The sequence below is a fragment of the Prionailurus viverrinus genome, chromosome A2, assembly GCF_022837055.1.
Source record: "Prionailurus viverrinus isolate Anna chromosome A2, UM_Priviv_1.0, whole genome shotgun sequence".
In the NCBI taxonomy this organism is placed as follows: domain Eukaryota; kingdom Metazoa; phylum Chordata; class Mammalia; order Carnivora; family Felidae; genus Prionailurus; species Prionailurus viverrinus.
The window spans coordinates 112,698,401-112,713,755 of NC_062562.1; the positions used below are offsets into that span (position 1 = coordinate 112,698,401).

General features: G+C 39.5%; 1 protein-coding gene across 1 annotated transcript in view; it reads right to left on the minus strand.

Moving 5' to 3' along the window:
• POLR1F (RNA polymerase I subunit F) overlaps positions 1–14,979 on the minus strand; it is a 30,889-nt gene extending 15,910 nt beyond the window's left edge. The window contains exon 1 of the mRNA XM_047850269.1: positions 14,700–14,979. Coding sequence (XP_047706225.1) covers positions 14,700–14,953 — 254 coding nt within the window. The 5' untranslated portion in view covers positions 14,954–14,979. The remainder of the gene's footprint in view (positions 1–14,699) is intronic.
• Positions 14,980–15,355: the final 376 nt, after the last annotated feature.

The window sequence follows — 15,355 nt, forward strand, 5'->3', positions numbered from 1 at the left end:
AAAAGCAGCGAGAGAAAAGAAAAGTTACACACAAGAAACTTCATAAGGCTAACAGAGGGTTTTTCAGCAGAAACCCTTTAGACCAGAAGGGAGTGGCTTGATACATTAAAAGTGCTGTTAAGAGAAAACCTCCAACAAGGATACTCTATCCACCAAGGCTATCATTCAGAATAAAAGGAGAGATAGAGACTTTCCCAACCTAAGTGAAAGAAATTCATCACCACTAAACATAATAACAAACATACAGGAAGTAATCAATAGTAATATAATAATACGATAATAGTAGAGGTCTTTAACACCCCACCTCCATTATCCAAACAGAAAATCAACAAGAAAACAGTGGCTCTGAATGACACATTAGAACAGATATATCTTTTGGATCTATTCAGAACATTCAATCCTGTAACAGGGAATACACATTCTTTTCAAATGCACACGGAGAGTTCTCCAAAAGAGATGTTAGCCCACAAGACTCAACAAATTAAAAAAGACTGAAGTCATATTATGAATCTTTTCCAACCTTAGTGCTATGAAAGTAGCAATCAACCACAAGAAAAAACCTAAAAAGAACACAAATGCATGGAAACTACATAAGAGGCTACTAAACTGTGAATGGGTCAGCCAAGAAATCAAAGAAATCAAAAAATACATGGAGATCAATTAAAATGAAAATACAACGGTCCAAAATGTTTTTGGATGCTGTAAAAGGTGTTCTAAGAGAGAAGTTTATAGAAATACAGGCCTACCTCAAGAAACAAGAAAAAAATCTCAAACAACCTAATCTTAAACCCAAAGGAGCTAGAAAAAAAAAACAAACAAAACCCCAAACTGGTAGCAGGAAGGAAATAATAAAGTTTAGAGCATAAACAAACAAAAGAGAAATTAAAAAAAAAAAATGGAACAGATGAAACCGAGACCTGGTTCATTAACAGGATCAACAAAATTGAAAAACCTTTAGCCACACTCATCAAGAGAGAGACAAAAAGAGAACTCAAAATCAGAATTGAAAGGGAAATACCAACATCACAGAAATACAAAAGATTTTAAGAGATTACTTAAAACTGTATGCCAACAAATTAGACAACCTAGAATAAGTAACCTCCTAGAAACATATAACTGCCCAAAACTCAACAAAGAAGTAGAAAATTTGAACAGATTGATTACCAGCAATGAAACTGAATGAATAATCTAAAAAACTCCCAACAAACGAAAGTCCAGGACCAAATGGCTTCACAGGTGAATTCTATCAAACATTTAAAGAAGACAAAAATGCAAAATCCCTCAACAAAATATTAGCAAAGTGAATACATCAATACTTTTAAAAAATTTATTCACCATGATCAAAAGATTCAGTATTTACAAGTCAGTGTGATAACCCCATCAAAAAGAGGAAGGATAAAAATGCTATCATTTCAAATAATGCAGAAAAGGAATTTAACAAAGTGCTACATCCATGCATGAGGAAAAACCCGAACAAAGTAGGTTAGAGGGAACATACCTTAACATAACAAAGGCCATATAAGAAAAACCCACAGCTAACATCATACTTAATGGTGAAAAACCAAGAACTTTCCCACTAAGATCAGGAACAAGACAAAGATGTCTGCTATCACTACTTTTTTCTGGAAGTGCTAGCCATAGCAATCAGACAATGAAAAGAAATAAAAGGCATCCAAATGGTAAGGAAGAGGCAAAAATTTCACCATTTGTACATGATACTATATACAGAAAACCTGATACACTCCACCAAAAACCTACTAGAACTGATAAATGAATTCAGTAAGGTCACAGTATACAAAATCAATATATAGAATCTGTTTTGTTTCCATACACTAATAATGAAGTAACATAAAGACATTAAGAAAACAATCCCACTTATGATTGCACCATAAATAATGAATAAACTAGGAATAAACTTAACCAAGGAGATGAAATACCTGTACTCTGAAGACTATAAAACATTGATGAAAGGGGAGCCTGGGTGGTTCAATCGGTTAAGTGTCCAACTTTGGCTCAGGTCATAATCTCACAGTTTGTGAGTTTGAGCCCTGCATTGGGCTCTGTGCTGACAGCTCAGAGCCTGGATCTTGCTTCAGATTCTGTCTCCCTCTCTCTCTGCCCCACTCCTGCTTGCACTTTGTTTCTATCAAAAATAAACATTAAAAAAATTTTTTTTAATAAAAACACTGATGAAAGAAATTGAAGCCAACACAAGTGGAAAGACATTCCACGCTCACAGACTGAAAGATTCAACATTGTTAAAATGTCCATAGTATCCAAAGCAATCTATAAATTTAATGCAATACCTATCAAAATCCCAACAGAACTTTTTTACAGAACTATAACAAACAATTCTAAAATTTCTATGGCATCACAAATGACCCCAAACAGCCAAAGCAATCTTGAAAAAGAAAAACACAACTGGAGGTACCACAATCCTAGATTTCAAGTTATACTACAAAACTACAGTAATCAAAACAGTATGGTAGTGGCACCAAAAAACACACACCCATAAGATCAAAGGAACAGAATAGATACCCTAGAAACAAACCCATGATAATATGGTCAATTAATCTTAAATAAAGGAGGCAAAAATATACAATGGGGAAAAAAACAGTCTCCTCAACAAATGGTGTTGGGAAAACCAGACAACTACATGTGAAACAATGAAATTGGTCCACTTTCTTAAACCATACACACAAACTCAAAATGGATTAAGGACCAAAATGTGAGACTTGAAACCATAAAAATCCTAGAGAAGTGCACAGGGAGTCATTTTTCTGGCATCAACCCTAGCAACATTTTTCTCAATATGTCTCCCAAGGCAAGGCAAACAAAAGCAAAAATAAACTACTGAGACTACATCAAACTCAAAAGCTTCTGCATTCTATATTGTTTATTTCTGCTCTGATCTTTATTATTTCTCTTCTTCTGCTGGGTTTAGGCTGCCTTTGCTGTTCTGCTTCTATTTCCTTTAGGTGTGCTGTTAGATTTAGTATTTGGGATTTTTCTTGTTTCTTGAGATAGGCCTGGATTGCAATGTATTTTCCTCTCAGGACTGCCTTCACTGCATCCCAAAGCGTTTGGATTGTTGTATTTTCATTTTCATTTGTTTCCATATATTTTTTAATTTCTTCTCTAATTGCCTGGTTGACCCACTCATTCTTTAGTAGGGTGTTCTTTAACCTCCATGCTTTTGGAGGTTTTCCAGACTTTTTCCTGTGGTTGATTTCAAGCCTCATAGCATTGTGGTCTGAAAGTATGCATGGTATGATCTCAATTCTTCTATAATTATGAAGGGCTGTTTTGTGACCCAGTATGCGATCTATCTTGGAGATGTTCCATGTGCACTCGAGATGAAAGTATAGTCTGTTGCTTTGGGATGCAGAGTTCTAAATATACCTGTCAAGTCCATCTGATCCAATGTATCATTCAGGGCCCTTGTTTCTTTATTGACCGTGTGTCTAGATGATCTATCCATTGTTGTAAGTGGGGTGTTAAAGTCCCCTGCAATGACCACATTCTTATCAATAAGGTTGCTTATGTTTGTAATTGTTTTATATATTTGGAGGCTCCCGTATTCGGCATATAGACATTTATAATTGTTAGCTCTTCCTGATGGATAGACCCTGTAATTATTACATAACGTCCTTCTTCATCTCTTCTTACAGCCTTTAATTTAAAGTCTAGTTTGTCTGATATAGGTATGGCTACTCCAGCTGTCTTTTGACTTCCAGTAGCATGATAAATAGTTCTCCATCCCCTCACTTTCAATCTGAAGGTGTCCTCAGGTCTAAAATGAGTCTCCTGTAGATAGCAAACAGATGGGTCTTGTTTTTTTTTATCCATTCTGATACCCTATGTCTTTTGGTTGGTGCATTTAGTCCATTTACATTCAGTGTTATTATAGAAAGATATGAGTTTAGAGTCATTGTGATGTCTGTAGGTTTCGTGCTTGTAGTGATGTCTCTGGTACTTTGTCTCACAGGATCCCCCTTAGGATCTCTTGTAGGGCTGGTTTAGTGGTGAGGAATTCCTTTAGTTTTTGTTTGTTTGGGAAGACCTTTATCTCTCCTTCTATTTTAAATTACATTTGCTGGACAAAGGATTCTCGGCTGCATATTTTTTCTGTTCATCACATTGAAGATTTCCTGCCATTCCTTTCTTGCCTGCCAAGAAGTTTCAGTAGAGAGATCTGTCAGGAGTCTTATTGGTCTCCCCTTACATGTTAGAGCATGTTTATCCCTAGCTGCTTTCAGAATTTTCTCTTTATCCTTGCATTTTGCCAGTTTCATTATGATAAGTCATGCAGAAGATCGATTCAAGTTACGTCTGAAGGGAGTGCCTCTTGGATTTCAGTGCCTTTTTCCTCTCCCAGATCAGGGAAGTTCTCAGCTATTATTTCTTCAAGTACACCTTCAGCACCTTTCCCTCTGTCTTCCTCCTCTGGAATACCAATTATACGTAGATTATTTCTCTTTAGTGCATCACTTAGTTCTCTAATTTTCCCTTCATACTACTGGATTTTTTTATCTCTCTTTTTCTCAGCTTCCTCTTTCCATAATTTTATCTTCTAGTTCACCTATTCTCTCCTCTGCCTCTTCAATCTGAGCTGTGGTTGTCGCCATTTTATTTTGCAGCTCACTTATAGCATTTTTTAGCTCCTCCTGTCTGTTCCTTAGTCCCTTGATCTCTGTAGCAATAGATTCTCTGCTGTCCTCTCTAAAAAACTGTAGAGCAGATCAATGAAACCAGAGTTGGTTTTTTGAAAAAATAAACAAAATTGATAAACCTCTAGCCAGGCTTCTCAAAAAGAAAAGAAAGATGACCCAAATAGATAAAATCATGAATGAAAATGGAATGATTACAACCAACCCCTCAGAGATACAAGCAATTATTAGGGAATACTATGAAAAATTATATGGTAACAAACTGGACAACCTGGAAGAAATGGACAAATTCCTAAACACCCACATGCTTCCAAAATTCAATCAGGATTGAACAGACCCATAACCAATGAAGAAATTGAATCAGTCATCAAAAATCTCCCAACAAATAAGAGTCCAGGACCAGATGGCTGCCCAGGGGAGTTCTACCAGACGTTTAAAGCAGAGATAATACCTATCCTTCTCAAGCTATTCCAAAAATAGAAAGGGAAGGAAAACTTCCAGACTCATTCTGTGAAGCCAGTATTACTTTGATTCCTAAACCAGACAGAGACCTAGTAAAAAAAAGGGAACTACTGACCAATATCCCTGATGAATATGGATGCAAAAATTCTCAATAAGATACTAGCAAATCGAATTCAACAGCATATAAAAAGAATTATTCACCATGATCAAGTGGGATTCATTCCTGGGATGCAGGGCTGGTTCAACATTTGCAAATCAATCAACATGATACATCACATTATTAAAAGAAAAGATAAGAACCATAAGATCCTGTCAATAGATGCAGAAAAAGCATTTGACAAAATTCAGCAACTTTCTTAACAAAAACCCTCAAGAAAGTCGGGATAGAAGGTATATACTTAAAGATCGTAAAAGCCATTTATGAAAAGCCCACAGCTAACATCATCCTCAATGGGGAAAAACTGAGAGCTTTTTCCCTGAGATCAGGAACACGACAGGGATGTCCACTCTCACCGCTGTTGTTTAACATAGTGTTGGAAGTTCTAGCGTCAGCAGTCAGACAACAAAAGGAAATCAAAGGCATCAAAATTGGCAAAGATGAAGTCAAGCTTTCACTTTTTGCAGATGACATGGTATTATACATGGAAAACCCGACAGACTCCACCAAAAGTCTGCTAGAACTGATACATGAATTCAGCAAAGTTGCAGGATACAAAATCAATGTACAGAGGGGCGCCTGGGTGGCGCAGTCGGTTGAGCGTCCGACTTCAGCCAGGTCAAGATCTCGCGGTCCGTGGGTTCGAGCCCCGCGTCAGGCTCTGGGCTGATGGCTCGGAGCCTGGAGCCTGTTTCCCATTCTGTGTCTCCCTCTCTCTCTGCCCCTCCCCCGTTCATGCTCTGTCTCTCTCTGTCCCAAAAAATAAAATAAAAAAACGTTGAAAAAAAAAAAATCAAAATCAATGTACAGAAATCAGTTGCATTCTTATACACTAACAATGAAGCAACAGAAAGACAAATAAAGAAACTGATCCCATTCACAATTGCACCAAGAAGCATAAAATACCTAGGAATAAATCTAACCAAAGATGTAAAAGATCTGTATGCTCAAAATTATAGAAAGCTTATGAAGGAAATTGAAGAAGTTATAAAGAAATGGAAAAACATTCCATGCTCATGGGTTGGAAAAATAAATATTGTCAAAATGTCAATAGTACCCAAAGCTATCTACACATTCAATGCAATCCCAATCAAAATTGCACCAGAATTCTTCTCGAAACTAGAATAAGCAATCCTAAAATTCATATGGAACCACAAAAGGCCCCGAATAGCCAAAGGAATTTTGAAGAAGAAGACCAAAGCAGGAGGCATCACAATCCCAGACTTTAGCCTCTACTACGAAGCTGTCATCATCAAGACAGCATGATATTGGCACAAAAACAGACACACAGACCAAGGGAATAGAATAGAAACCCCAGAACTAGACCCACAAATGTATGGCCAACTCATCTTTGACAAAGCAGGAAAGAACATCCAATGGAAAAAAGACAGCCTCTTTAACAAATGGTGCTGGGAGAACTGGACAGCAACATGCAGAAGGTTGAAACTAGACCACTTTCTTACACCATTCACAAAAATAAACTCAAAATGGATAAAGGACCTGAATGTGAGACAGGAAACCATCAAAACCCTAGAGGAGAAAGCAGGAAAAGACCTCTCTGACCTCAGCCGTAGCAATCTCTTACTCGACACATCCCCAAAGGCAAGGGAATTAAAAGCCAAAATGAACTATTGGGACCTCACGAAGATAAAAAGCTTCTGCACAGCAAAGGAAACAATCAACAAAACTAAAAGGCAACCAACGGAATCAGAAAATATTTGCAAATGACATATCAGACAAAGGGCTAGTATCCAAAATCTATAAAGAGCTCACACCCGAAAAACAAATAATACAGTAAAGAAATGGGCAGAAAACATGAATAGACACTTCTCTAAAGAAGACATCCGGATGGCCTACAGGCACATGAAAAGATGCTCAACGTCGCTCCTCATCAGGGAAATACAAATCAAAACCACACTCAGATATCACCTCACGCCAGTCAGAGTGGCCAAAATGAACAAATCAGGAGACTATAGATGCTGGAGAGGATGTGGAGAAACGGGAACCCTCTTGCACTGTTGGTGGGAATGCAAATTGGTGCAGCCACTCTGGAAAACAGTGTGGAGGTTCCTCAAAAATTTAAAAATACACCCAGCAATAGCACTGCTAAGAATTTACCCAAGGGATACAGGAGTACTGATGCATAGGGGCACTTGTACCCCAATGTTTATAGCAGCACTCTCAACAATAGTCAAATTATGGAAAGAGCCTAAGTGTCCATCAACTGATGAATGGATAAAGAAATTGTGGTTTATATACACAATGGAATACTACATGGCAATGAGAAAGAATGAAATATGGCCCTTTATAGCAACATAGATGGAACTGGAGAGTGTTATGCTAAGTGAAATAAGCCATACAGAGAAAGACAGATACCATATGGGTTCACTCTTATGTGGATCCTGAGAAACTTAACAGAAACCCATGGGGGAGAGGAAGGAAAAAAAAAAAAAAAAAAGGAGGTTAGAGTGGGAGAGAGCCAAAGCATAATAGACTCTTAAAAACTGAGAATAAACTGAGGGCTGATGGGGGGTGGGAGGGAGGGGAGGGTGGGTGATGGGTATTGAAGAGGGCATCTTTTGGGATGAACACTGGGTGTTGTATGGAAACCAATTTGACAATAAATTTCATATATTAAAAAAAAAAAGCTTCTGCAGAGCAAGGGAAACAATCAACAAAACTAAAGACAATCTATGGAATGGGAAAAGTTATTTGGTTATGGCATACCAGATGAAGGGTTCATATCCAAAATACATGAAGAATTTATATAACTTTACATAAAAAAGACAAATAATCCAATTAAAAAATGGGAAGAAGGTATGAAGGGATATTTTTCCAAAGAAGATACAGAGATGGCCAACAGACACACAAAAATATGCTCAACATCACTCATCATCAAGGAAATGCAAATCAAACCAACAGTAGCATATCACTTCACACTTGTCATCCCAACGGCCATAATAAAAAATATAGGAAACAAGTGTTGGGAAGGTTGTGGAAGAAAAGGAACCCTCACACACCTTTGTTGGAAATCAAACTGGTGCAGCCACTGTGGAAAACAGTATGGAAGTTGCTTAAAAATTTAAAAACAGAATTACCACATGATTTAGTATTTCTACCAATGGGTGTTTACCCAAAGAATACAAAAACAGTAATGTGAAAAGATATATGCACCCATGTGTTTACTGCATCATGACTGATGACAGCCAAATTATGCAAGTAGTCTGAGTGTTCACCAATAGGTGAACTGTTAAAGAAGTGGTATATGTACTCAGTGGAGTATTATTCAGCCATGAAAAAGAATGAAATCTTGCCACTTGCAACAACATGGACAGATCTAGAGAGGATAATGGTAAGTGAAATAAGTAGAGAGAGACAAATACCATATGATTTCACTCATATGCAGAATTTGAGAAACAAATGAACAGAGAGGAAAAGATTCAGACCAAAAAAGACTCAACTACTTAGAACTGACGGTTACCACAGGGGAGGTAGATGAAGGGGATGGGTGAAATAGATAAAGGGAATTAAGAGTGAACTTATCAGGATGAGTATTTAGTAATATGTAGACCTCTCAAATCACTATGGTAAATCTGAAACTAATATTGCTTACTATTTAGTTTTCACTAGAAAGTAGTTTCTAAGCATTAAGAATTCTAACAAATGTCATTAAGACTACTGGAAATAATGAAGGAAGCACCCTGTGTGCAAGGAAAATAAGATATGTGTTTTTGTTAAGAAAATTCTGAGAAATGGGAACATTTTTGTTGAGGGAAAAGAAAGGAATTTGACCTAAAATGAGACTGGTTTAGAAAGGGAAAACCGGAGAAAATATGAATGTTTAAAAAAAAAAAAAAGTTGTATAAAGTCTGTGAAAAAGGAATCTTTGCTAAAGAATGTGTGGTCAGGACAAAGACTGGAATTAATGAGTTTTAAAAATATACTGGTTCATGATTGGAGTTTGGTTTTTCTCTCTGTTGAAATGAGGATTATCCTGGAATATTGGTCTGTTTTTGACAGAAAAAAGTACAAGGTTTTTCCTTTATCTGCCCTGAAAATACAAAGTTTGCTATCAGGTCTTTACTTAATAAATTTAAATCTCATCAATACTAAAAGAGCTAAGTTTTGCTAACAACCATGTAACCTTCTGTATATGCCTTTAGAATCTCTTATTGCCACCTAGGTTAAATAAGTTTTAAGTTTTTAATGATTTGTGTTTCTTCTTAAGAGTGTGCTTTAAAAAAATATTTTTAATCATTTATTCATTTTTGAGAGAGAGAGAGAGAGAATGACAGGGGGAGGGGCAGAGAGAGAGGGAGACACAGAATCTGAAGCAGGCTCCAGGCTCTGAGCTGTGAACAGAGCCCAACACAGGCCTAGACCTCATGAACCATGAGACCGTGACCTGAGCCAAAGTTGGACGCTTAACCAACTGAGCCACCCGGCACCCCTGTTTATTTATTTTTGAGAGAGAGACAGAGCATGGGCAAGGGAGGGGTAGAGAGAGAGGGAGACACGGAATCCAAAGCACGCTCCAGGCTCTTAGCTGTCAGCACAGAGCCTGATGCAGGGCTTGAACTCAGGAACCTGATGGAGATCTTAACCTGAGCCAAAGTCAGACACTTAACCAACTGAGCCACCCAGGCGCACCATTCAGCATGTGCTTTAAAACTTTGATATTTTTAACAAATTTCCCAAAATTCAAATTCTAAATTAAGTCTTTTTAACTAATCAGGCTTATTTATTATGGTATGTTAAACCACATGGGAAGCACTGTCAGCAACCTTTTAAGGTTCTACTGCATAAGTGAACGCCATGAAATCCCAAAATCCCAATAATCATTACTTGTAATTCTAAGTATTGAAGTATTGTCTATACCAGAAGTAACCAAATTTCCTTATCAACTATAATGTTCATTACACTATAATGAACTCTCATCACATCTTTAACCATGCTCATTTTTGAGTCCTTTGTTATTTACAGTTACTGTTCTGATTTGTACTCCTACAAATGTGTTTCATCTTCAAGGACATTCATAGAGAGGACTCTCGACAAACACAGGTTTGTGATACCCTTAAGATAATAAAACTAAGCCAAATAAGAATTTCTGGGAACGGGAAAACCATACTCAAACTGAACAAGAATTAATAACATGACTAAAGGAATCAAGGAAGATTATTACAGTTTTTATGACTCGTTTGAAACATCACTGATTATCTAATGTTTGCTCTTCGGGATTTTAAAAAACATTTTATCTTTTCCCCCCTACCTGATCCCTCCTGAATTCACAAACTCTTGGTGAGTATTCTTACCCTCATGGCACTTAAGTTATTTGCATAAATTCAGTAAGAATTTCTTGTAACAGGTCACCATTAGAGAAATTGATTCTATTACCATGGCTTTGACTAGAATGTCACATTTGAGAAAGACATGCATAGACTCAGATATGACCAGAAAGCTAAGGAACTAGGGTTGACTTTATGGTGCCAAGGAAGCCCCCTAGAATAACTGGCCTGGCTGGTACCATGCTTACAAGGTTCCTGGAGCCTTACGAGGTTAAGTAAGGAAGGTCACTTCCTGGCAGGCTCAGGAACCTCAGGATATTTGGGGGACCCCGAAAAGCGAGGGAGTATTTCATTTCTTTAGTTATTACAAGCGAGTCTGATGGCAAGTATTTGGTTTGGCTCTTTGCCTTGAAAGGCTTTGAAAAGCTCGATCTGAAATTCCTTATGAAAAAAAAGTTCCAGCAAAGCAGATCTGAGAGAACATGTAAGGCCAGTTACTATTCTTGCTGTACTTACAAAAATATTTGGGCCAAATTTGTGAAAAATGGACTTGTTTTACAAACATATTAGTCTTATTTTGGCTATTGTTGATGGAAATGAGGGTGATTTTGGAGAGAAAAAACTATGTTTCAGTAACATACCTCTATGGGTGTAAGATTCTAGTTGTAATTGTCCTTGCATGTTTCTTGTTTACCATACTAGCTGGATCCTGACTTCTAATGATTTCCTTGATTATTTGGATAATTTTCTGCCTGACTACTTACACACTATAGGCCTGACTGAAAGCCATGAGACAACTGTTTAACTGAACTGACCTGATTTAGTTCATTATGAAATGTGTAATAAGAAGCGAAGACTACACATTAGAGTTCCAAAAAAAATGGCTCTATGAAGGATAGAGGGCTCAACGTAATACCAGGGGCTACCTGTAACTGGATGAAAGACAGTTTCACTCCTTGAATCCTGATCTATGCCCCTTTTCAGCAGGAAGTAGCTGGAGTCGTCCCTGTCACTCAAGAGTGAGGAATGATGAAAAGTCAGGTTGCTATGGAGACCAAACAGCTACTGTGTTGTTGCTAAATGAAGATTTGCCATGTCTACTCACTTTGAAACATCTGTCCTACTGCCCCAGCCTGGCACTGCTGATGTCCCTCTGTCCCTGTTGCCTCAGGAAGCATCTCCCTCTTGTGAGCCATAACTTAAGGTCAAATTCACAATCACTTTGAGGCTGGGTCTTTGGAGAGGATCTCTTCTGCTGATACCTTCACTTGATGACTCACCTCTTTACCAAGTCACTGGGGAACTACTAAATGTTTTCTTTTATAGGTATATTAACCTCATGTGGCCATTTATATTACTGCTGTGACATAGGTATGCAAGCCAACTAACTCTCAACATCTTGCTCTTGGGCCATCATGGAAGAATGTCACGTAAAGACTGCACGGGCCATAAACATGTTGCGGGTAAAGCATACCAATGCTGACAATACTGACTCCATGTTGCACCCTCCATCCTGTTCACGTCCAGGCCACCACCTCCCTCAGGGCTACATGTCCTGGGCCCCCTGGAGGTTAGGTATGCCCTGACCAGAATATGGGAAGGCTTGTTGTGATCTTCCCTAAAGTTGTTTAGATAACTAGTAGAGGTAATGTACTTTCCTCCCCCATCATTTGGAGTACATGTGGTGCCACAGGGTCTGTTAAGTGTTAAACCCTGTGACCTCACCACAGTGCCCTCTGCACATCCCTTCACACCCTATAAAATCTGTGGACTGAGGTCTAGACTTTGTGAAGAACAGCTGTGCAGCCACTTGGATCATCACCTGCCCAATCCCCCGGGTCAGTAAGTTACCCTGAATAAAACTCTGTGTAAACTGTATGGAGTCACCTGCTTCGTTTTCTAATCTCAAAGTGCCTTCTCGGTTTAGGGGATACTTTATTGTGCATCCTCCACCTTCCAACACTCTCTTTTCCTTGTTTCTTACAAAAAGAGAAGCAAGTCCTCCTGATTCTATAGGATGGCCTCGAAATCTGTAAATCTAACTATACATTAAGTGGTTGACTGACATTACAATTGTTGGTATGTTCCATGTTCTGTCCCTACTTAGAAATACACAGTTAATGTGTGCTGCTTTATCAGCAATGAGTAAGCCAGAGTCTTAACCACAGCCCACAAGTAATGGTGGGGGTGGGGGAGGAGGGTGTAGAGTGCGCAGTCTTGATCTGCTCAGAGTGCAACCTGCTCCACATAGTCACACTGTATCGTTTGGTTACAAAAATTATGGTTCAACTGGTTCCTTGTATCTCTGGTATAAGGGCTCTGACGGGGAGACACTTCAGGTGGCTTCCCCCTAGCCTGTCAAGTGGAGGCACTGATTGGTTACAGTAAGTGGTAAAATACATCAAACAGTTGCCTCTTCCCAGATTTTATGACCATATTTATATCCTTAAGTCTCTCAAACCCATACTCTCTTATCATTTTTCTCTTGGACAACTGTAACAGTCTCTTAGTTGGTCTCCCTGTCTACAGTCTCACCTTCCTTAAGCCATCAGCTAATGCTACCAAGTGTGGTTTCTTGAACTGTGTGTCTGATTATGTCCCAGAGATCACAGATTCGTACTACTGTCTCCGGACTGCACCAAGTTTCGGAGTTGGAGGGCACACTGAAAGGATGAAGTGCTAAGTCTGCTTAAGCAAACAGAAAAAGGTTAAAAAACAAAAACCTAGTAGACAGGAGGAAAAAAGCAAAATGGTCATCCTGAGTTGTCCCCCAAGCTGTCTTTGCCCTCCTCTCTCCAACTGCACACAATGTCCTTCCCCTAAAATAAACCTTACTCCAATTACATAGTACTTATAAATCTCCGACCGAACAAGTCTATTTTATATCTACTATCCATTTGTTTATGCCACACCTTTTCCCTTGAATACTACCATCACAAAGAACCTTTCTCCTATTAAGTTGTTCTCCAAAAAGGTCCTAATATCAAATTCACTACTCTTTCAGTATAACTTACTTTGTTTCTGGCAAATTTTAACACTTCATTGGATTTACCTGGCTTACATTTGTATCTTTACTAGAGATTACAGTTTCTTCAAACAGGGATCTTGGTTTTTTGTTTTTGTTTTTTTTAATCCCAAGTCCCTTAGGTACAAAATAGGCACAAAAGTGGGTGTAGGTGTTTGGAGTAAGCTGTACATTCTAGACCTGCTTGATTCCTTAACCTGTTCAAGGATCCCTTGAGAAAGTGAACACTTTGGGTACTTTGCCCAAGAAAACTGAAAGGAAATTTCCCAGAGGGGAGGAAGGAGGGTCATGAAATTCCTTAAGAGCAACAAGGAATCCCTAGGGATTCCACTCACCCTAGTTTTACAACCCTTGCTTTCGAGACAAAGTAGTCTTTAGTAGTATTAACGTACATATGCCCCCTCCCTCTGACCCTCCACTCTCGCAACTCCAAGAGTCTCCAAGTTTCTATTGAATATATTAACTTAAATGCACCACAAAGTTTTTTTTTTCACTCCAATTAAGACTTAATAAACTGCTCTTAAAAACAAAACAGAAATATTGCTTCTCTCATCCGTGATCAGGCCCACGAGAAGAGAACCCAAGGAAAATACCAGGGCCAAAATAAAAACCAGAAACTTCGTCACGGTTTACAAACAAAAGACTGTACTAATATGTACAATTTTCTACAGAATGAGAGACAATATGTTGAAGTAATGCATTCGAAACTCCCACTGTCAAATGGGAAAACACAGAACTGGCTTACCGGGTCTCCAGACCCCTGATCTATTCTTACCCATACACGCCAGTTCTAAAACAAGCTTCCCCACCGGCTCCGCCCGCACAATTCACGTCACCTTCACGCTTCCCTTCTTGTCCATGAAACGGTAAGAACAGATCCCGACTAGGGACACACTGGAAATTTCGGCTAGTTGGAAACTCCATAACGTCTCGAGTATAAGCTCGAGGTGGCCGGCGCGTTCTCTCCCGTTCACCCCTTTTCTGCGACGCCATCAGCACGTCCACCAGCAACCCCCCCCTCCCCGCGCCTAAAAGAAAGGGGGGCAAGCTACGTTATGGCGTTATCCGCTCCGCGGAGGAAAAGACGGAGAGACTGATACCTCTCGGAGTAGCGCAGGAGTTCCGCATCGAGCTGTTCTCGGATACCGGTGCGTTTCCTGTTAAGGTAGCGCGGCGAAAGCGCGATGTGTCTTCGGTGCGGCCCCGCCACCAGGCAGGAGTAGCGGCTATTCACCAGCGCACACGCGGCAGCGTAGGTTGGCAGCTCTAGGCAGGGCAGGACGCCGGCCGGTCCCGCCACTGGTCCCTCAGAGGCCGCCTTCGGCGGCGGAGCCTCTGAACAACCCGCAGCCATGCGGCCTGTCAGGTTTCCCGCGGCGCGCGCCGCTGACGCAGGCAAAACCGCCTATCTCCGGACGCCGGGTTTCTCCGTCATCCGCCAGCTGGCACGCCCCTAGGAAATTTCTCTCCTTCAGATGCATTACGCACTTCTGACCAGCAGAGGGCAACCGCTCTTTCGACTGGGTAGCTAGGAGCCTGAGCGAATTGGAACGTGCTCCAAGGCAGGGCTGGCAAACCTACGTTTTCGCGAACGTCCTCGGTAGAGTTAGTATGTAGGTATAACAGGGATTCACGCTTTGATAATTTCCCGTAGTAACGTGGTTTGGTAAATTTTACAAGCGTGGACAGTACAGTAATAAATTTTAATATATTTAGGGAGTATATTTTCTGCAGGAAACTCAATCCTAAAAAGCAG